This window comes from Bacillus rossius, chromosome 16 (assembly GCF_032445375.1).
Source record: "Bacillus rossius redtenbacheri isolate Brsri chromosome 16, Brsri_v3, whole genome shotgun sequence".
NCBI classification, from domain to species: domain Eukaryota; kingdom Metazoa; phylum Arthropoda; class Insecta; order Phasmatodea; family Bacillidae; genus Bacillus; species Bacillus rossius.
This window is the reverse complement of record NC_086343.1, coordinates 19689752-19712887: the sequence shown is the minus strand read 5'-3', so window position 1 is coordinate 19712887 and position 23136 is coordinate 19689752. Positions and strand designations below refer to the sequence as shown.

Sequence of the window (23136 nt, the reverse complement as noted above, 5' to 3'; positions counted from 1 at the left end):
AAACAATGGTACCGAAATCTCCTGTTTTCGAAACAAATTCAGGCCTTGAGAGTGAAGCCACGGAATGGAGCGGCGAGTAAACAGACAAACAGGGAGGCTGCGACGTCCCACCTTCTGGGAGAAGGTGATGAGGTCCGCCTGGTTGCCGGGCGACAGAGCGCTCTTCTGCTGCTTCTTGCTCGGCTGGTTGCCCGGCTTCTGTCCCGGAGGCCCGGGCAGCGGCCGCTTCTCCCCGCTGCGCCAGCTCCGGTAGTGCCGCTGGATGATCACCGCCGCGTCTTCCGCCAGCAGCCCTTCTTTCTGGGGAGCAGCGCCAGCGCGCAACGGGGGCACACTTTGTACGTGTACTGCATGTTGTATCTAACCCCCTCCAACGCATTTGATTCTAAATTGGACCTTTAGTAAGGATCCCTAATGTTATTGATAATATTATATAGCCTATAGCCTTCCTCGATAAATGTACTATCCAACACTGAAAGAATTTTTCAAATCGGACCAGTGGTTCCTGAGATTAGAGCGTTCAAACAGACAAACAAACAAACTCTTCAGCTTTATAATATTAGTATAGATTCTACAATCACCAGCTAAATTTTTGGCACAAAACCAAATAAATAATTAATTAAATATAAACAAAATAGATGCATTATTAAAAAGTAGTTTTTGTGAAGTAAAGTAAAGTAAGAATCTTCATAATTCTATTTTAATGAGAGAGATTCATACAGGTTTAAAATATACAAGCAAAAATGTTAATATGAAATGATACATGATCTTTTTTGAGATTTAAAGTGTCCAAATGAGTGAGAACACAGTTACAACCAGTTTTTTTTTTGCTGAAGGTGCACTGTGAATGCCGTTGACTCCCCATCTAGCCGTTCAAGATGATATTCCTTCTGGTTCTCCCCTCACCCCCCAACCCCTTATGTTAACACACACAGGTAAAGTCTGTCTCATGAAACTTGTCTGAAATCCGACAGTTCCCAAAAGCACAGGGACAAGTCTTTTTAATTCAGCACGTTCGGGACAATGACCATGCCACATTAGCAATTTTGCCGGCTCATCGAATATCAATGTAGTTGACATTGCCCGGGGCTGTGCCAGTCATTAAGCCCAAAGCGCGTCCTCAATTCTCCAACCCACCACTCTTCTCAGTTCGTGCTTGTGTGACGTGTGCGCGAGCCATGTTTGAACAGGCCGCGAAACCCCTGTGGGTTGGTACCCCTGCACGAGTGTCTGCAATTATGTTTATTTTTTTTGTACTTCATAGTTGTTCTTTAGGTTTTTAATGTCTAATCATAGTATTATAATTAATTTCACTGGCAGGATTTATTTAATAACTTTGGACGGCGCAGTCGGAATTTAATATATAGTAATTTTATTCAAGTGTTGTTTTTTAAGTATTTATTTAATTTTGTTAAGCAAGGATTTTATCTGTTTGTGTTTAATACATATTGTCATTACCAAAGTTTTATGTTTAACTGTGAATATTGTTAGATTTATATTAACATCCTTTGTAACCGCCACGACACTAACATCAGAGTGCATCCTTGCCCCACCAAGCTTCCAGTCGCCAGAGAGACCCAACGTGTGGTCACGACCCTCTCAATTGCCGCTGATCTGAAGGAACCAACAACGTATTGTGGATGGGTCGTCTCTCTTAGCCGATAGTGTGCGCAGGGCTTGTGTTTGAGTTATCGTTAATAGTGTGTTTGTTTGTTATTATTACCATAAATGGATACCGTCAAAACTACGTATCTTCATTGACCACGTGAGTGCCCGTTGAAGTATAGCGTATTGTGAGACACCATGAGAGCTCACTTCTATCTGTCTTCGTGTATGCTGAGAGCAGGCCATACCTAAGTACCAAAGGTAATTGCATTAAAGGGGGATACGAGTCACACTTTCACATGGGCAATGTCACAACTCTCATAACTAAGTCTCTGTGAGTTCTGTATAAAATTGATAAAGTGGCGCTAATCAACTATCAACTCTCTTACCAAATCCTCGTATCCTCAAACATGCCATCGTTCTTATAACCAAAATACCAAAGATGAAAATGTTTAAGATGTCACCTGTTAGAAAACTGGAATAAAAAATTACTGTAATGATACACTCTTAGTGAACTACAAATGGAGGCAGAGTAGTAATGCGATCTGGCGGCCAAGGTATTCCTGAAAATATCTTAACGCATCTCAACTGGTGCCGATAAAAGAACGTGCTGAACCATAGAGTGCCTGAGATATGACCTTTAACTGTACTGCCAATGGTCTACATATCCTTATTCCACTGTTGTTCTGTCAACAGCGCTTGTAAACTTCATGTGGTTGTCAGTGATCACAAACACATATGTATTATGTGAAGCTTTGCAAGTGACAGTTGGGAAAATGAGTTACCACTGGTACTACTCTTGAAAACTGTCAAATTCGTGACTTCATATGTACATAATACAGACTGTATACAACTGGAAGGACACCCAACGAATGTGTGATTTATCTTCATTACAACTTTGCATTGACACACATACACAAAATTACATCAAATCAATTTTAAATTTTATATAATTTCCATACAATCCCAACTTAAATGTTTATCATTGAAAAGTTGAATAACTAAAAAAATATAAGCAATGATTTTCAATGGAATTCAACAATGGACATTGTATTTTATGAATATGAAACCTAAATTTCCCAGCTACGTATGTACCTTTCCCGATCCAAAAGACGATACCCACTACATCTTCAATGTACGCATATTACTAATCACGCATGAGCTCCGCTGAGCCTCTTTTTCCTACCTCCAGAGCTCGCTGAGCCAAGAATGGATTTTTGTGGGTTTCTAGAACTCGCTTCACTCTCTCTTCCAGCTCAGGGCCCCAGCGCCGTCTCACGGTGTAACCTCGGAAATCTAGAGGACATGCAGAACGTACCATCAAATGAAAATTTGAGCCATTTGCCAAGGAACCAAATAAAACATTGTTCACTTGAAGGACACATCTGTACCCTGGAGGTAAATGACACCAAGGCAAAAAAAAATTATAAAACTCTAACACATTATTTTTAGATATTTTTTTTTATTAGATGAAAATACTAGTTTTAAGATCTAGTTTGTGCCAGCTCTATTTCATAAAAAATCGACATGGTGTTCCTTATCTCTGGCATATAGAATCTATATAATCACTTATAAACAATTTATAAAGAGCAAAGCAATCATGCAAATGTTTTTATAACACTGCAAGTTACAGAATACTAACGGCTCTGAATGACGACAGCAGCCGATTCTTGGTCCAGGTTTTTCTTCGGAAGGTTGTTTTCCTTTTCCTCCACGTTCAGCGCCGAGATGCGACGAATAAGTTTGGCTTTCCCCCAGGGAGCAGGTTTGTTCCCTGCCGAACAGCAAATCACGACACCCGCATGAACAACGGTGCTGTGACCACGGTACAGTGACTCAGACTGTCCAATTAGACAGTTCAAATAATAAATAAATAAATATTTATTTTCTATTGGAGCAGACTTGTAGAAGGTCTTGATGATCATTTGACATGTCGTATAAATAAAACAATTGTAAAGGTAAGGTATTAATATTGACACCATTCTGTTTTTGCACAAACTAAGTGTTCTGCGATATTTTTTTTGTTTTGTTTGTTTCTTATGATTCAAGGGTTATGTTTTTTTTAGTGTACATGGGGAGGGGGGTAGAGGGTCGACAGACCTTTAGGGGGGGGGGGGGGTAGAGGGTCAACTACAGATCTTTAGGGGGGGGATAGAGTGTCAACGACAGACCTTTAGGGGGGGTAGAGGGTCAACGACAGACCTTTGGAAGCCGCGGCCAGCTCCTCGCGTTGCCTCCTCGCCTCCTCGGCTCTCCGCTGGTCCTGGTAGCGACGGCGCGTGATCCACCCTCGCACGTAGCGCTGCAGGGTGACGGCACTGCTCGCGACCTGCCGTCGCGCCCGCTTGTACCTCACCCTCTGCAGCCAGCGTCGCACGCACGCCTGGGCCAGCACGATCTTGCGCACCTGTGCCGCACAGAGCCCAGCGCGTCACAGACGCCGTGCCATGCCCCCGTCCGTCCGGCCGCGCTGGGTCAAGTCACTGCGCTCCCGCCGAGGAGGGGACGGGCAAGTCAGGAGATGTGGCGGGCCGGTTTCCCTCGGACTACCCTCGCTTCCCCCACAACTGCTTCTTGTCGTTTTTCCATTCTTAATCATTCTCCAAGTGCCTTGAGATCGACGAGACTGCCAAAAATGCCGCGCCATTGCCAGACAATGACCGAACATCTCTTCCCTAATTGATGATATTAATAGCCGGTCAATATTTTCTTGTAAACAAAAAAAAAAAAACTATAATATTTCATGGAACATCTGTAACCCCTCCACCTCTCGACTTCTCTACCCCTTTGGCTCAATGTTACCGCCGTATGTTCAGCGTATTTTCTCTCCCCCCTCTATTATATTTTTTTTAACAATTTAAGTTTGCTGACAAGTTAAAACTCACTGCAGAATCAGAAATACATGCTTATCTGCTTAATTAATTATTTGTAACCATAAACCAATTTATTATTGCATTTTTTACAACATGACTTGTCCAATCTTTGTGCAAACTTGTACAAAGAAAAAACAAAGGATCGAATTGATGCAACTAACTAAAATAAATTAATAAAGCCCCCATTATGCTTAACTCGTGTCCAGGACTGCATATGTTGGGTATCAAAAAGGGGCTTTGTACCACATATCCCAAGCAGCCACATTTCTCCGAAATTGGAAATTCAATTAAGAGAAACAAACTTTATCCAGTTGAAATAATATAGTTTTTTTTTTTTTTTTTCATTTATAAATTTTCTATTGACACTTGTTTTAAAAAACCACTATTGACAAACCAGCCAATCTACATAATATGACAATATAATCACTGGGACCAAAATTTAAGAAATAATAGATATAGCTTGTAAAATGCTCTTTAAAGAGAATCAAGTATTACCCACAAAGCATGTAAGCTTATTACAAGCTTGTAATTTATTTCAATTAGGATCATGCAAACCTTAAACATCAAACTTAATTCACCGTGTATTCAAACTTAACAGGTTACATTCAAGGCTGAAACTTTCTGCAAGCTTACAGAAGGCTTCAAGATGCTGTGATAAGCTTGCGATAGGCTTGTCTTGGCAAACTTGAAATTTGGAGACTAGTTAGCTTGATGAACCAAGCTTGCTGCATTTTAACATACTTGCCGTAACAAGTTTGCTGAAAGCTTGATAGATTGCCAGGGCAACCTTTATTCAAGCTTTAAGCAAACATTTTAAGCTATTTAGGTAAGAGAAAACTTTTGTGATGTTACTCGCCTGGTCTTCATAAAGCTTCGACAAATATTCAATGTGATAGTACTTGAGGAACACTTTGGTCTTTCCCAGAGCCCAACCGTCCATCTTCAGCCGCACCAAAAGCAGGCGGCAGTTGTCGCGCGAAGCTACCACACGCTCGTCGAAGCCAAATGCTAGGAAGCAGTACCTGCAACGAACCACAACATTGGTTGTCGCTTAGCAACAGGTATGACGCAACACCCCCACTACTCCAATCAGAGCCAGCACACAACAGGGCATGCATACACTTAGTTGCGTTATCTTGCCGATATAACCGAGATTCAGTGTATCGCCCCATACATGGTAACAACTCTTGCAATAAACACAAAAATTTCAGCACCTATGTATATTTATAATTTCTGCCTCCTCTAAATGTTTTCAATGCATACCCTCAGTTTTGATGTGTATTTTATATAAATTCTCTATAGTGGATCATAACTAGTAATTGCAATAAAACAAACGGAATAACAATTAGGGTGGGAAACAGTCTTGGCCCCGGCCTTAACGTACCGACATTGAAAATCCCTGTCCTTTTTGAAAACAGCCTAGGCTACGCTTATAGCTTTAAGGATCCCTGGAGAACCTCAGGATCAAGCAAACAGTAGGATGGCAAAAACAGGATCAGAGACATCTCTCATTGCTATCAAAACATTCAAAACACAACATGGCAGCATCTGCGTAACTTTTACAGGCTACCTAATTGAAGCTATAAAAAATAGTTTCTCATAATTATGTAGCAATATTTTAAAACACTGTTTTCAGGGTAGATATATTAAATATCTGTTCCGTTAGGAAGAATCACTTTCAGAATTCTATAATATTTTTTTTTTCATTGGAAAACCACAAATTTACAATTTACCAACAGTAAATACAAAATTGAACTATATATATATAAGTTAGGATGTTGAGGAAGGAGGGGGTTGTGATAAAACCACTTTGCCCACTGTTTGCTTTCAAATTCTTTTCTTTTGTCAGTGGGGATGACGCATTATGGGATTGCCGAGCCGCACCTCTTGAGGAAGTCGCCGAAGGGGATGCGGTGGGAGAAGCCGCTCTGCCGGATGCGGATGGTCTCCAGCACGCCCGTGTACCGCAGCTGCCTCACGACCTTGGGCGGGTCGAAGAGCAGCGGCCGGCGCGAGTCGCTGGGCTTGACGCAGCGCACGAACTGCGGCGTCCCGCTCACCATCTTCTGGAGCAGGTCCATGAGTGAGTAGCGGAAGTAGGTGGCGACGGTCTGCTGGGCCCGCGACTGCGACGCCAGGCCGTGGCTGCTGTACTTGTCCTGCGGGGAGACACCGGCGTCAGCGAACCGCCGCTCGCATTCCCGAAGGATCACGGGTTCAAAACACTGTTCCACCCATTCATTTACAGTTTGGTTTTCCATTGTGTTCCAAAATCACTTAGAGCAAATATTTGACAGCCCTTTAGAAAGCTATATTAACTCATTTATGAGAGGTAGTGAAAAATCATTATCAAAATTACGATGATACCTGATTTTTAAAAGAGCTAAGTTTAAAAAAAAAAATTACACATATTACTGTAGCAGCCTGCTAAAATTGGAAAGAATTATAGTTCTAACAAAAAAAAAATTAACTGAAGCAGTTGTCAGGTGCAGACTTATGTCAATTTTTTTTTTTGTGTTCACAGTTATTTTTTTAGTTCAATGGGTAGTAACTCAGGTGGGATGGAGGCATGTATCTATCTATGTGTACCTATGTAATAACATTACTGCGTAGACTAGGTGGACAAATTCTGAAGGTCATACACGTATTAATCAAGGTGAATCAGGCTTCTCCATCTTGCAATTCCAAATGTTTTGATACTGTCACAATGAAGATTCCGTGCTACATTTTTTATGGCTTCATATGGCATGGGATTTAGCTTTTGCTGCTTGTTTAAATAGACACTTGTGATGGCTGTATTCACCCGCATGAAATAATAAGTTATTTCCTCAAGACACTACAGACTAGAGCTTGTTAGTAAATTTGTGGTTGCAAAAAAAAAAGGTGTAGAAGGTCTGGGATATATGATTTACGCCTTGACATCCCAAAAATCAGGGATAAATAGTTCAAAATTATAATTATCGCATAAAGATGGGAACATCCAAGAAGGCAGGGTTGAAATTCTTTCAAAAAATATTAATTAATTTTACCTGGTATTAAAACATTCTCAAATTTGTTACGATTTTGACAGCCAAGAAACATGAAATTAGTTTTTGTGATATAAATGCAAACCATATCATGAAGTAGCCAGTGGCATTGCAGTTAAGCCTAAAAAAAGTTTCAGTTGTGCAATAAATTAAATACTCCTTATTTGTACAACCCAAAAAAAGTTAAAAATGTAACTTTGGCAGCTAATAATGCAAAAAAATATGCGCTGTATATATTTTTCATTTCGTGAAAGTTAAACAATTGGAAAAAAGTCTGCAAGTTTATCTGTAATTACTGTAAATATAAAATCTTGACCTGAAATGGGAGGCACCCCCTTAATCAACTTTTAATATTTATTTTTCACAACAACACGTTTTTACGTCAAGCACGTCCTGTAAGGTGACTATTAGGTAAGACACGAGGCATGTGCAGGAGCAGAGTAAGCTTTGTGGTTGCAAAAAAAAAAGGTGTAGAAGGTCTGGGATGTATGATTAATGCCTTGACATCCCAAAAAATCGGGGATAAATGGTTCAAAATTAGAATTATCGCATAAAGACGGGAACGTCCGAGACGGCAGGGCCTAATCAACTTTAACATTTATTTTTCACAACACGTTTCTACGTCAAGCGCGTTCTGTAAGGTGATGAGGCACGCGAAGGAGCAGCAGGGAAAGCCGGCGGACTGACCTTGGAGCCGAGGCCCGGGGTGACGCGGGGGGACTCGGGCACCGCCGAGCACAGGTTGCCGGTCTTGGTGAGCGGGCACTGGAACAGGTAGCGCACCGTGTCGCGGTGCGACTGCCGGAGCAGCTGGATCACCTCCGGCGGCAGGAAGTTGCGGTTCTTGTCGAGCAGGCCCTCCGCGCGGTACACCACGCGCCCCGCATAGTGGTGCACCGCGAAGCAGGGGGCGTTCGACTTGGGCCGCACGTAGAACTTGCTCTTCACGTTGTTGTGGAACTTCTCTGCACTCGCGCGGGTCAAAGCACACCGCCAGTTAGTTAAAGGGCCCCCCGCCCACCCGGGCACACACACACAGAGCGCGCAGAGCTTCAGGAAAAACAAATGTGATTTCTGAACTAGTCCAAGATATCCGGGCGGAGTCGGCTTATGAAAAGCATTTTTAAGAGTTTCGCCGAGGACCGAAAAGTACTTTTGATTTCGGATTGAATTTTTTAAACTGTATTTTTTAGAAGAGTTAAAATGGCTAAAACCCATGTTTTTCAGAGTAATTTTTAGGCATGAAACAACCCACGCAGACCCTTGAAAGCACTTGAGGGACTTGCATTACCCCTTCATCTTCATTTCTCCGCAATATAATGTTACGGTCACCGCTCAGATTCCACAGTTGTCCTGTGACGACGAGAAGACTGCGCGCCAGTCCAGAGGAGACACCGCGCTGGAAGCACCGGCGAGCGTCGCGCTTATCATCCCGCCTCGCTAACACACATACACCCCTGACGAGGCAGGCCCCTTAAATACACTTATTTTATGTTTTCATAATGCTATCCCGAATGCAGTCCCGAACACATCCAAAGTTTGCAGCTCATTTGTGCAGACACACTTTCAAAATAATAAATGAAAAAAAAAAAAAATGCACAATTTCATAATATTTTCGATTTTGGAGTATTTTAAATTTTGCTAACCTTCCCTAACCAACTTTTTATTTTAGTTATGATTACCCAGACAAGCAAAAACCTTTCCTCCCGAGAAAAAAAAATAGAATTATTTTAGTTGCAATTGATGTAACTGAACTAATTATAAATTAAACATTAATTTACTAAATCCCAAATAAAGTTAGATACATAAATCCTTACAATTTATTTCTGTTTGCAGTTTCACAGCATTACATATACTGTACCCAAAACAATCTCCTTACCTTCCTTAAAACCATTAGAAGTTAACTATCAAATATGGTAAGTACTTCATTGGGCGCTTGTCAAAGCTTCATCTCAACACTGCCAACAGATGTGTGTCATGGAAGATAAGCACAACGTTTAGCTTTTAGAGCGTAAGTCTTGAAAACAGTGACCAAGGATTTTTTAGCTTCCATTTTAATTGCAACAGAGCACAAACAGGTTATGAGATTTCAGATTTTATAGTTAATGCTTATTTCTTTCCTTTGCAATTATTCGTAAATGCTCAGAAAACACATCAATGATGACTTTATTTCCACCTCAACATCAAACACTTAAATAAATACGCCGATAGTGACAATTTAACCCATCATAACACAAACAGAGATGAATGTGAAGATAGTTTTTGAAATTTAATTTTAGTTTTTTTTTTTTACATTTAAAAAAACTTAAAGTATTACATTGGTGGACTCTCAATTACTCAATAGAATAGTATTGAACTTGGCACAAGAGTTTGCTTTGATATCTTTCTGATGGGAAAGTATGTTATTATTTGTAGGTAATTTTAATTAGGTACATCAGCATCAGCTCCTGTATAAAGCTGTATGTCCCTCCTTTCTAAGCCCAAATTTCACATTCACATTATGTTAAATTCTTACAGTACCTCCAAGGCGAACGCTTAATTTTTTTGCAAATGGATAATGTAAACTGGTGAGTGTATTTTTTCGGGGTAGTCCTGTCTCCACCAGCCATTCATTCATTTCGTCAAAGCTCCATCACCATCTCATCACCTTTTTATTGTATCGAATGAACTCAATGTCAAGCTTGATCAATTACATTTAAATTTACTTTGCAATTACTGTTTTCTTTTAACATTAGTCAAGAGACTTAGTTTAGGTGCCAATTGGGAAATGAACAAAACAACAAAAGCATGTTACTACAAGGGTAGAACAGGGTGCCCAGCAAAACAAAACAAAATAAATGATTTTTTTCTGACTTATTAAGTTTCTTTTACAATAATTTGATCACCAAAACAATAAATATTTCCATTGAAAATAACCAACATTTTAATTTTTACACTGCACTTCCTAACACTGCCATTGTCACTGAATTATCACATGTGCTGAAACCGTTTACACAGTAAAAAAAAAAAAAAAATCCCGGAAAACTACAAAGTGACGGTGTCTTACAGTTGTAATTCAGCCTCATGTGCCGAAAAATACAGCTGTGCTCAAAAATTAACTTAGCACACCAGCTTCGTAACAACGAATTTAAAGACTGAACCCAAATACAATATGCACGAGACAGTTAACGGATTAGCGACACAATACATAAGCCTATTTTTTTTCGGCAGTTTCATTTATATTTAATTTAAATTTCCTGACCTTATAATGGATGTAGTTATGCAAAAAAAATAAACCAACCCATAACTGTTATATTTTACTTGGAAAATAAATTAAAATAGTACAAGGTCGATCATACCTGTCGGTTGCTGTTATTATATCAGTATTTATTTATACTGGACCATTGAAATTATACCCACATTATGTTATCGACACGTGAATTACGATTTATAGTTAACATTAACTTCGAAATACTCAGGAATAGGTTTCACGTGGGTCCGGTTCCCTTTTTGCGTAACTACGTCCATATTTCCCAGGAATCAGTAACCCTGAAGTCTGCCGGACACCCTGCACAACCCACGAGCCGCGAGCGAGGCGCGGTCACGAGGCCACGAACCAATGAGGGAGCCGTCGGTGGCCCGCGGGAACCGGCTCTCCTCGTCCAGCAGCGCCAGCAGGCCGAGCGGCCTCGACAGCAGCATGTCCAGCACCGGCCGGTTGTCCGAGAACTCCACCAGGTCGACGGGGATGCCCTCGGCCATGTACTCCTGCGGGGCACGCGGCACCCACCGACGCTAGTTCCGAACGTTTGCATTTTTCAGGTAGATTTGAAAGAAACGCCACCTGTGGAGTGGCCTAGCCAGGATTTGTGTATGGGGGGTGTTAAAAAGCATGGCCCCCCCTCCGTAATAAAGTGAGGGATCCGGGGGTTCTCCCCCGGGAAAATTTGGTTTTTAAGGTGTAAAATAGTGCTATTTTAGCAGTTTTCGGTTCTTAAATTTAAATATCGTAATGGTAAAATTTTTTATTAATTTTAATATGAAATTTGTTTGAGTGATGAATAAGAAATTAATTAAAGATTTGGTGCTAGGGGGGGGGGGGGGTCTGAACCCCTAAACCCCCCCTGGCTACGCCCCTGTGTGTGTATATATACGTGTGTGTATATATATATATAAAGACTCACACGACACAATTTTGTGGAAATGATAACTGTCACAATTTTTTCACTAAATCACTTCCAAACTGATACATAAAATATAATCATGGAAAATCTCCGTCAGATTCGATAATAGGCAATATCCAACCAAAGGGGTAGAAATGGGGAAGGTTTTGAGGAAAACAGAAAAAAATTGCTACAACTCCCATAATCTGATGAATATCACATCTGTTTGAAGCGTATTTATAATGCATCACAACCAAAGCTTCAAATTATATGGATAGCAAATTTCGTGGCAAAGTCTGATCGAATATTTAAAAAAAGCTTAGATTGATTCACTGTGTCGAAGCTTCGCACAGGTCTAGTACTCCCGTTAAAACAATCTGGCTAATCCGGCATGTCGTCCCGGACGTGCTGTATAAAAGACCTTTCTCTGTAATATCACTATTTTCACTATATAGTGGCTTAAATGGGGGAAATGCTTTCACATTTTACAATGTGTTACCATGTTTTATCGCATAATCGTCGCACATTTTATACTAAAATCAATTTTTAAAATTAGGGGTGTGACTATTATGCGAAAAAAAATTTTTTTTTGTTAGGTAAAGTTATTCATAAACATAAAACTAATTCATGGAAACTACGTTTATTTAAAAGTGGAGTATACAAGAGCACGCCGAACAATTAAAATTAATAATGCGTGCAACAAAAACCTTTCTTCAACTTTAAATAGATAAACAAAATGTGAATGCGAGCCTGAACTTACTCATAACTATCGTCGTAGTACACACTTACCACGAAAGAGTGCGGGCCTTCAAATGTAGTTAACTCGGCACTCGACAGAGAGCGCGCGTCGCATGCAATCGGTGAGATATCGATATTCGACTACGTGTGCGCGCTCTATATGGGAAGCAACGTAACCAAACATGAATGATGCCTACTAGCGCTGGCTACAATTTTATAAGTGGTACACCGCGACGATGCAGACAAACAGATAAAGGTTATAACATTTAAAAAGTCTTTAAAAGAAAATTTACACACCAGATAGCTTCGTAATTCCGTTAATTAAATAAGTAAAATAGTTAATTTCCGAATAAACTACATTGTTTTATACGGAAAAAATACCTACACAAAGCGCTCTAAATCTAATAGCGGGACCAAAAACATCATGCGACGTTCACGTGAAAAGTTTTTTTTATCCAAATTTTGACGCCCTAAAATATGGGTGCGACGATTATGCGCGTGCGATGATTATGCAATTAAAAAGAGGGTAATTATAAATTAAGTTTGCTAAGGAAATGATAGCTGGTTCTGCGCTGGGCGAACCCACCTGTTGCTCCCAGGTGAAAATGTGCTGGTTGAAGTAGTACTGGATCTGCTCGTTGGCGATGTTGATGCACAGCTGCTCAAATGAGTTGTGCGGGAAGTTCTCGAAGCCAAAAATATCCAGGAGACCAATAGCAAGAGGTTCATCACTGTAAAATAAGTTTCACGATACCCACAACAACCACTTGTTCTGCACAGCAGTCACTGCTGTGGCACACTAAATTAATGAATGTGAATTTATTATGCTTGATGTGAGTGTGAATTTACTATGTTTTTAACCTAATATACCTACTTTACATATATATAAGTATTTTAAAAATTTATGTCCATATATATTTGTTAAATTTTTGAAATCAGCCCAAATTAATAAAGCACTCATTAACACTCTTTTATATTTTACCGTATTTTGGATCAATTTTTCTTGGACTCCTGTGAAATGTGAAAAAAATAAAAAATAAAAAAAAATTCCCACTGTATGTTAAAATTTTATTTAAAAAATATTTTATGTTTGTGAATATTGTAATATATGATTAGAATTGGAAAGAAAGAAAAAATAAAGAAAAAAAAAAACAGTATTCAAAGAAAACTTCATTCAGGACAAGTTGAACTGCTGATGAAACAAAACTTTTTTTCGACTGAACAGTAATGTGCATTTTATAGCCTGTTTTCGATTAAAAATGCAAATTTTGCAGGTTATATAACTTTTAAGTTATTCATGCACCATAATTCCAATAGTGGTACAAAACTATCCTGAAACTATTAACAAATTGCATGATAGTCTTACAATCATAAAAAGAAGAAATCATATGGCACTGTTCCTGTTCAGGGGAGCTGAATTGCTGCCCCTTGTAAGGGCAACCTTTCAAAAAAACCACTGTCAGAAAAATCCTGATGGGTTTCCCTTCCAAGGGGCAACAATTCAGGATTATAAAATTACGAACCATTGTCAGAAAAATCCTGAACTATTCAGACAACCTTTCAAAAACACTACCTACTGTCAGAAAAATCCTGATGGGCTGCCCTTCCAAGGGGCAATTTTCCAGGATTATTTAAACACTTAAAGAGAAACATGTTTTCAGAAATTGGATGGGCTGCCCTTCCAGTCGCTGTACAAACAAACCATTGCCAGAAAAAATCCTGAAGGGCTGCCCTTCCAAGGGGCAGCATTTCAGTCGCCCCTCCCGTTCTGTAATTTGAAATGTCAACATCACATTCGTTGGAGGTTACGAAAGAAAAGCCAGCCGGCCGGCGCACCTGTGCGTCCGGGAGAACACGAGCAGCGAGTTGATCTGGTTGACCATCCAGTCGAACAGCCGGCCGTACAGGCCCTTGGCCGCGGCGTCGCGGGCGGCGCTCGCCTCCGCCACCGTGTTGTTGCGCGTGATGGTCTCGCCGCGCGTCACCACGCTGTTGGAGGTCAGCGACTCCAGCAGGTCCCCGGGCTCCACCCCCAGCAGCCGGGACACTGCTCGCACACACGCCGGCATTATTAGACACGGTGGCAACCTCTCCCGCCTCCCCACGACCCCTACATGCGCTCTCAAATGCACAGGGGCGTAGCCAGGATTTGTGTACAGGGGGTGGGGGGTGTTAAGAAGCATGCCCCCCCCCCTCCCTACCCCCCCGTATTAAAGTGGGAGGGGGGGGGGTCCGGGGAATCATCCCCCGGGAAAAATTCGGATTTTAATGTCGTAAAACAGTGCTATTTTAGCAGTTTTCCGTACTTACGTAAATATTTAAATATTGTAATGGTAAAAATTTTTTTTATTAATTTTAACATGAAAAATTTGTTTGAGTGATGAATAAGAAAATTTAAATAAAGATTTGGTGCTAAAGATGATGAGGGGGGGTGGGGGGGTTCGAACCCCTAAAACCTCCTCCTGGCTGGCGCCCCTATCTCAACTACACCCTCCTCGCATTTGAAGTTGGTCCAAATTTTTTCTTTGTAAAAAAATGTATTATTTTACAATTTTTTAGGTGCAATTTCGTACTGTTGTTAATTTATTTTAAACTTCACTACTCTTGAAATTAAGATAAAAACAAAAACCATTGTTTTCATGATGCCTTTTCCAAACGTTACAAATGCATTTAAAATATTCTTTTGATGGGATCTCTTATTTTCTAAATTTCGGACTCCACATTTAAGTGCGAGGTACTCCACACCACCCAGAACTCTCCCGGTCAGACGCACTTCCCAAAACTCAAAACTGGGTTCATCAATCGACAAGTGGAGGAATTGGACCTTTCGTGAATGATTTTGGTTGCTAGGATGGAATGCAATATTTAATACCTTTTGCAATGCTTTCCACAATTGAACCACAATACTTTATTTTTAAAATCCTCTCTACCACTGAGGGTCAGTTAATTTCCAGCCTTCGGTACAGTGACTGAATCAAACTAGGTACAGTGAAACTCCGTTTTTGCATTCTCTGAATTTTTTTTTCCCCGCAGTTAACAAATTTTCTTTAGGTCCCATTTACGTGTCATTAAATGTAAAGAAATATCTTCCCTCAAATTACTTTCTATCTTCCTGATATTCACCCCGTCATATACGATGCAAATACTAGTTTTGAATCACGTAAAACTCATCTAGGACGTTCTCACACGGTACAATTTCCCACCAAATATGGTGAAATGTTTATGGTTCCACCATTTTCTCTATAAGATCAACAATTTACGTACGTACTAAGTTTCCCAAAAACTTTAGTTTCCTGTATAAACTGATGATATTTGAACAATTCAAAGCTCCCCAAATTTCACTGATATTCCAGAATGTAGTCACCATTATTAGAGATAATGAGGGGGTGACAAGACTAGAATGTAGCAGCACAGGAACCGACCACCCACGGCACCAGCGTCCGACCCCGCCAGAAGGCAGGGGTGCCCACAAGGTGGGAGGGGGGGGGGGGGTTATTGACGCAGACTGCGTCATTAAAATTTCAGGGGGGGGTTAAAAGACGAGAAAAATGTATATATTATTTTCATAATTATAGCTTCTAATGTGAAAATAGTAAAATACATTTCTGGTGATTTGATAATTGAAAGGGATCTTGTAAATCAAATTGGCAACCCCGCACTTTCCTCAACAAAAGCAGTTTTTGGCATCTGTCGGTTCAGGATGGAAATATTACCTGATATATGACCAAAATTATTATTAGAAAATCAGTTTTAATGCAAAATGTGATAAAATATAATACTAAAAAAGTATAATATTATAAAATAATTGAGTAAATCATTGAGAAAATGGCATAAAAAATTTCAGGGGGGGGGGGGGGGGGTGAGTCATAGTGTTTGGTGGGGGGTGGGCACCTCTGCAGAAGGAGAGGAGGGGTGGGCGGGCGGGAGAGAGGGGGCACTCGCCTCGGTGCAAGGGGGCGAGGTCGACGACCCGGCTCTTGTTGTCAGTGTTGTCCTGGGAGACCACCTCCCCGAACTCGAGGTCCCCGAGGTGCAGGATCGCCGCCAGGATGCCGTACACGGTGTCCACTTGCTCCGGCTGGAAGCCCAGCAGCCGGAAGCCGGCCTTGAGCTGCTGGAACCTGGCCACGTTCGTCTGCAACACCCGGCGTGTGCCCTCGACGATGGCCTGTCTCACGCTCGGGACTGCAGCACGGACCGTGTTCATCCTACCCACCTCCCGACTCTCTCTCTCTCTCGGGTATGAACAAGTGTTTCACCATCTCCAATGACCTATCTGACGAAAAAAACGTAAAACAAAAAAAATGCCATGCTGCTTGAACCCGGTGGGTGAAGAAGCTATGTGTGATACTTATCCAGAAATTTAGTTGAAAATAGAATGTGTGTATATTTATCACTCTCAGCATTATTTTACAGAATTTTACATTAAATATTGTGTTCAATTTTTTGTTATAAATGTATTAGAAACATGAGAACACATAAATTTACTTGTTATTGAGGTTAGATGTTTCACATCTCTGGCGATTACTGAAGGACTCTAACACATTTTTTTTAAAGCAAATAATAACTGGAGGAACAAAAATGTTTCTGATCTCGAGCCTTCTCCATGGAATTCTGGATACCTAACTGAACCCCCTGTATACACTTGCATGTGAAGAGGCTTAACCATACATAGTCTTGATGAAGAGAAAACAAATATATTTGAGGATTCCCTTCTAATCTTCATATTGTTTTCACTGTCACACGAGTATTTAAGAGAAACAAAATTAATCATTAATCATTATTTAGAGACATGACAAAAAAATGTAATATAAAATAATGTAAAAATAAATAGATAAACACACAGGCAGCAATGAAACAATATTAAATGGAACTTGTGGCGGTACAAACAAATATTATATTAAAAAATTGATGAAGTATGTAGGCCTACAATAAAACCTCATTAATAAAAAAAACCCTGATAACACAAAACTCTCATTAATAAAAATTACAAAGTGTTTTCACAGTCCCTATAAATTACATAGCAATTATAGTGCTAAGTAATTTGTTTCATACTAAATAAATTACGGTTATTATGTAATACAAAGTGTTTTTGTTCCAAGGACAAATAATTACATGTAGTAAAGGATGGTTAATACAAATATCACATAATGTGAATCATCAACTAAAATAATATCGATACTGATGCCATTAAGTTAGGAGAAAAAAGCTTAGAAATTACAAATTCTTCCAGAATGATGGTATGTCTTTTCGAAGGTAGTTTCTAAACATTTGCTTTATTATTCTGTCTTAAATCCTTTTAAAAAGTATAGTGCAGTACAAAATACTTTTTTAGCCACTGGTGTAGTCATCCTAAAATAGTATTTCACAATCACTAAAAAAAAGTACATTTGTAGTTGTATAAAATTGGAAAATACTCTATTTTTAGGAGTGTTTTGCATGTTACTAAATGAGAAAAATATTTTAACTTTATTTGAATTTGATTTAGATGTTAAATAAAAATTGGGATGTAAATTTTGTGATAGTTTGGTTAATGCAAACCACGTTAATACTAGGTGACAAAATTATGGTCCCTTCAGGTTTGTATTACATTGAGGTTTGACGGTATAGATATTTTACCACTTTGGTTTTGATGTCTTGTACGTCACTTCCGAGGTAGCGATGCCGTAGCCTCAGCACTGGGTCCAAGTGGAAGTCCGACAAACGCCCCTCGTTGTCCAGGCCATCGTACAAGTAGTAAAAAATGTGGAAGTTCCTTTCACCCCTGCAGAATACAACACGCGAGATGATCTACCAAGTAAATGAACAAGTTCAGTGGAAGCCCGATAGAACAATGATGTTTGTAATACCACTGCATCAGCTGTAACCCATGTAGAATCGTGACTCCTGAGTACTTATGTGCACGTCTAAGACATACTTCTTTGGCATGATAAAAAAAAAAACTTAAACTGCATGCTAAAAATTAATTTTTTATGTATCATGAGCCAGAAATAACTCAAACTGAGATCCCTTTATAGACTGCCACCTTTAGTTTGACACATTTACTAAATCATATAGTTAACATACGGAAGAGATAGCACCGTTTTTGTCATATTCAAGGAAAACAACAAAGTGGTAAAGTGCAGAAACTGTGTTCGCTGGTTTTCAGTATTTAAAAAAAAATAAGTACATACTAGTACGTAGCTATTAGTCCAATACTAAAATATGAATGAGCATATGTTTTTCAATTTGTTTTCTACATGAACTATTTTCAATTTTTTTTTTTGAAAATCAACCATTTTCAACATTGATATCTTGCATTTGGACACAACTGAACAAAATGTGCGTGTGCAATAGACCTAATCATGTTAAATTTCCATTACATGGTGCATGCACATTTCAGAGGAAACTAAATTTTCACCCACAATGCACCAAAAACATTATAACTTCAAAAATAAGAACATTACTTGCAGCAACAACAACAGACACTAGCATATCTTCAGGCACCATCTTCTGTGACTGTTCGCTGCCGCTGGGAATAGCAAATGTTGAACTTTATTTATTCCAGTCTGTTTCTTTCCTGTTTGGTTCTTTATTGATTAGCAATGTCACATAAAAAAAAAAATGGTTCAGCTGATGAATTTTCACTAATTTATTTTTATTGTTCTGAATAGATATGAAAGAATTTATAAAAAACTATTTTACCATAAAAATGCAGCATATAAATTTTACACCTATTTTGGATGAGAAAGTATTACAAAACAGCTTTTATAAAAATAAAAACAATAACATTTAAATAGGCCTACTCTGTTTTAAAAACAAAATTGGACTAAAATAAAACCATAAAATCTAGTCTCTACCCACCAGTAATCCCGATGGAGACGGAGGAGTATTTTTGTAACCAGCATGGTATTTTCTCCCTGAATGTGCAGGTAATTGATCAGAAATTTATTTTACTCTTTTGCAGTGAATGGTGAAGTGCATTGGCGTAGCCAGGATTTGTGTGTGGGTGGTGTTAAGAAGCATGCCCCCCCCCCCCCCCCCCCCTGGCTGTGCCCCTGGTGCAGTGATGACTGAAGGTCCGGGGCGACCCCCTCGCGACCCTAGTTCGGGGAACGGGCCCCCCGTGGCCGAGCCGTGGGGACTCACTCCGCCTGCTGGGGCACCCGCGACTGCTCCAGGAGGTACACCGACACCCGGGCGCCCGTCACCTTGCCCGCCCGCGTCATCGTCAGGTCCAGGAACTTGCCGAAGCGCGACGAGTTGGCGTTTATCCCGGTCTTGGCGTTCCCGAACGCCTCCATGATCGGGTTCACCTGCAGTATGCGCTCCTCCAGGTTGCGATTGGGCGCCTGTTCGAGGGCAAACACATTCACACCATGAAGTGGGAGGTACAGGAACCAAAATACACCCTAGAGACCATACTGGTTTCAGCAGTTTTTGGCCATAGCATTGTTTTTTTTTTTGTATTAATATTAGTGATGGGTAGAGACCGGAAAAATTCGCGGGTTCAATGACCTCCAGGATATACTCCAATATCTTCTACACACTCGGGAAAATGCCAACTGTTCATTGGCTGCTGACTTGTGAGTCGTCTCGACTGGGTGGCCTGTGATTCGACACTTCTATGAGTGAGGGTCTCTAATTGGCCCTCAGTCCTCCAGATTAACAGTGAACCAATGACAGAAGCAACACTAAGGTATAATTATTTGAATTTTAGTATAACACGAAATAAACCCGCGAATTTTTCAGGTCTCTAGTGATGGGTCAAATCCCAATTTCCTCTTATCCAAATCTCGAATACATAATCCCAAAGAGTACCTTGACTTTATCCTTTGAATCTGAATGTAGGTCTCAAGGGTAAAAAATAAAATAATATAAAACAAATTAAAAATTTAACTATGGTGTTGAAACATTCAACACTTTAAATGTTTGTATAAAAAAACTATGTTTCCTGGATCAATACGTATTGTAATTTTATTTATATATCACCATGATAAAAGTAAAATATCTTGGGGAATGGTAACAGGATAGATGTGAAGAAAAAAATTGACCTAGTAAACTTCAGAGGTTATCAGTGTTGATTTTTTTGATTTACTTTATTTCCAGTAATATTTTTCTTAGAATCTTTTCCTACAAATATCAAATCCTTTGACTACTAAGGATTTGGTGGTATTTGAGTACGTATTTGATTCACCCATTCCTTATTTATATCAAAAATTTGATTTCATTAAACCATAGATCATAATCAAATGGAATGCCTGAAGTTAATAATGAATGGCTACCTCAAATAGTTCACTCTGAAGTCATCAGTATTGAATTAATTTTGGGGAATGACTACACCTCTAGTAATAATGTCCGTAGACATAATGTATGGTCTTTGATAATCTCTTTATCTTTGCTTTAATTAGGAACATATTTAAATTTTAATCTAATAATAGTCAACTTTTATGTGTATAATCAGTTGGATGAACAAAAAATCTTCTAACTTAAAATGTTAAAGGTTTAAGAAAATACATTGCTGGTTGTTTTTAATTTTAACTTTAATAATTTAAAACATTATGGATCAATTTTTCTTGTAAAACTATTAAAATGAAATTTTTTATTTTAGATATTATAAGATTTGATTTGGGAAATATTCGATACTCATGACTAACTTGGTGTTCAAACGAGAAAGAGACTCTGCGGAAGACTGTGAGTGAACGACTCGCCTTGCCGAGGAAGACGAGCTGCTTGAGCAGCAGGTTGGCGCTCTCCGTCTTGCCGGCGCCGCTCTCGCCGCTGATGACGATGGTCTGGTTCTGGCGCTGGTGGAGCAGGGCCTGGTAGGCCGCGTCGGCCACCGCGAAGATGTGCGGGGGGTTGTCGGAGCGCGCCTGCCCGCGGTACCGTCGCATGTCCTGCCGCGGGGGGAGCAAAACAATCCACGGCGTGGTCAAAAAAACTGTCAGGAGTCGGTTCCTTAACCACTCCGCGATGGAAAATTTCTGCTCAGTATCATTTCAAATAATTTGTTTTGAATATTTTCAAAATCGTCACTGTCGGTTTTATTAATTTAATTCCAAGTCATGGAACCATATTCTAATTGGGATCAAACTAAGGCTAAATATGGTGTGAGAATGGAATCATAATTACTGGCACGAAAGGTAATGTGTTTAATTAAAGCTAAGGTTCTAGGAGAACTAGAAACTAAAGAGTTGACATGTTGATGGAAATATAACTTCGAAACTAATATAATATAATACCCAGAGTAACTGAAATTTTAGTGTTGTCTAAATTATAATCACAGCTGATAGTGTGTAGTTAGTTTCCTTATAAACGTAATGATTTTAGTTTTTTCTTTGTTAGCATCAAAAAGGTTTATTTCACACTATTTATTAATTTCAGAAGTATCTTCTTGGAATAGGATACAATCATGTATGGAAGTAATCTTTCTAAAGATTTTCAAGTCATCAGCAAATAACAGACCAATAGAATGATGTAGAAGGTGAGTAATGTCATTAATAAATATATTGAAAAGCAGAGGTGATAGCGTACCTCCTTACAGAACTCCAGAATTTGCATAATGAAGGGAAGAGTTAGTACTGTTTATAGATACGAAAAATTTATTTCTTAGATAACTAGTGAACCAATTAATGTATTTGTCACATAAGCCTATAGTTGACAGCTTTTCTAGGAATATAGAGTTATTTACGTCAAAAACTTTAGCTCAAAATAGCACGCATCGACCTATCCCCTGTTGGTTACCTCATTATAAATTAGATTAAGAATGGTAAGTAGATTCGTAGTTGTGGTCATTCCAATTCTGAATCCATGTTGACTATCGCACTGCCTATTTTTTAGGTGAAAATTTATTTGTCAACCACCGTGGCTTCTGCTCTATGCATAATGCCAAATTTAAACTTTTGTATTCTTACAGCTATGTTTGTTAAAATTAGCAGCTGAATAATAATAATTTTTTTGGTAGAAATTTTCCGTAGGATAAAACATTATGGTTTTTGTTAACATTAAACTGATTACTTTACTACACTTGTTGGATGATTACTTAAAAAGAAGACACTAGATAAAATAAAGTAATCTCCACAGGCTTAATGAATATCTTAAAATCGTAAATATTCTTGACAGTACAAACGGAACAAAATCTCGACTTACTTCGTCTGTGTAAAGACCGAGATCAGTGAATGGGTTCACAGCAACGAGAATGTCTCCAATGTATGTGTAGATCTGTTTCTGCTCAAATCTCCTCTGCAGCTGCTCTACTATGGCATCCTAGAAAATAAAATATATTTTAGTAATCATAAAAAGACAGTTATTTTAGGAAACATCACTCAAGGAACACAAAATAAATTATTTTGTAAAGAATATATATTAAATATTCAGAATTACACAACGATTGTTTTCTAGAGAACTAAATATAACCTCTTTTTTATTTTTTAAAAAATTTATGACTAAAAACAATAAAATGATGTAAGTACTTATGTCTTTTCATTAGAAATTATAATTTTTTGGCATGGTTAAATATAGCATACAAAGGATTTCAACAAATAACTGGTAAAACAATGTAAGACTTTTTCATGAGCTTTCAATAAAATTATCCTAAAGTTATTTTATCAAGGGTGATATTTTAATAAGTACCAAAACTAAACATTAAAAATAAATATATAAAAAATTAAGAATTAACAAAGTTATAATTATCAACTATATACGTTAACATAATGAATTTTTAAGTTAGAAAACAATTTTAGAGATAATTTCTACACGATTTAACTGGAC

At 39.0% G+C, this 23136-nt stretch overlaps 1 protein-coding gene across 1 annotated transcript in view; it reads right to left on the bottom strand.

Annotated features, from left to right (window-relative positions):
* The window catches only part of LOC134540164 (myosin-IIIb-like), a 140078-nt gene that overhangs the window by 10303 nt on the left and 106639 nt on the right, over positions 1-23136 (bottom strand). Inside the window, exons 9-23 of the mRNA XM_063382711.1 lie at positions 22516-22632; positions 21075-21263; positions 19513-19715; positions 18004-18148; positions 16327-16519; positions 14221-14431; positions 12971-13115; positions 11101-11251; positions 8192-8469; positions 6363-6637; positions 5335-5500; positions 3808-4012; positions 3248-3379; positions 2792-2901; positions 112-300 (exon numbers count right to left, since the gene is read on the bottom strand). Coding sequence (XP_063238781.1) covers positions 112-300; positions 2792-2901; positions 3248-3379; positions 3808-4012; positions 5335-5500; positions 6363-6637; positions 8192-8469; positions 11101-11251; positions 12971-13115; positions 14221-14431; positions 16327-16519; positions 18004-18148; positions 19513-19715; positions 21075-21263; positions 22516-22632 — 2709 coding nt within the window. The remainder of the gene's footprint in view (positions 1-111; positions 301-2791; positions 2902-3247; positions 3380-3807; positions 4013-5334; positions 5501-6362; positions 6638-8191; positions 8470-11100; positions 11252-12970; positions 13116-14220; positions 14432-16326; positions 16520-18003; positions 18149-19512; positions 19716-21074; positions 21264-22515; positions 22633-23136) is intronic.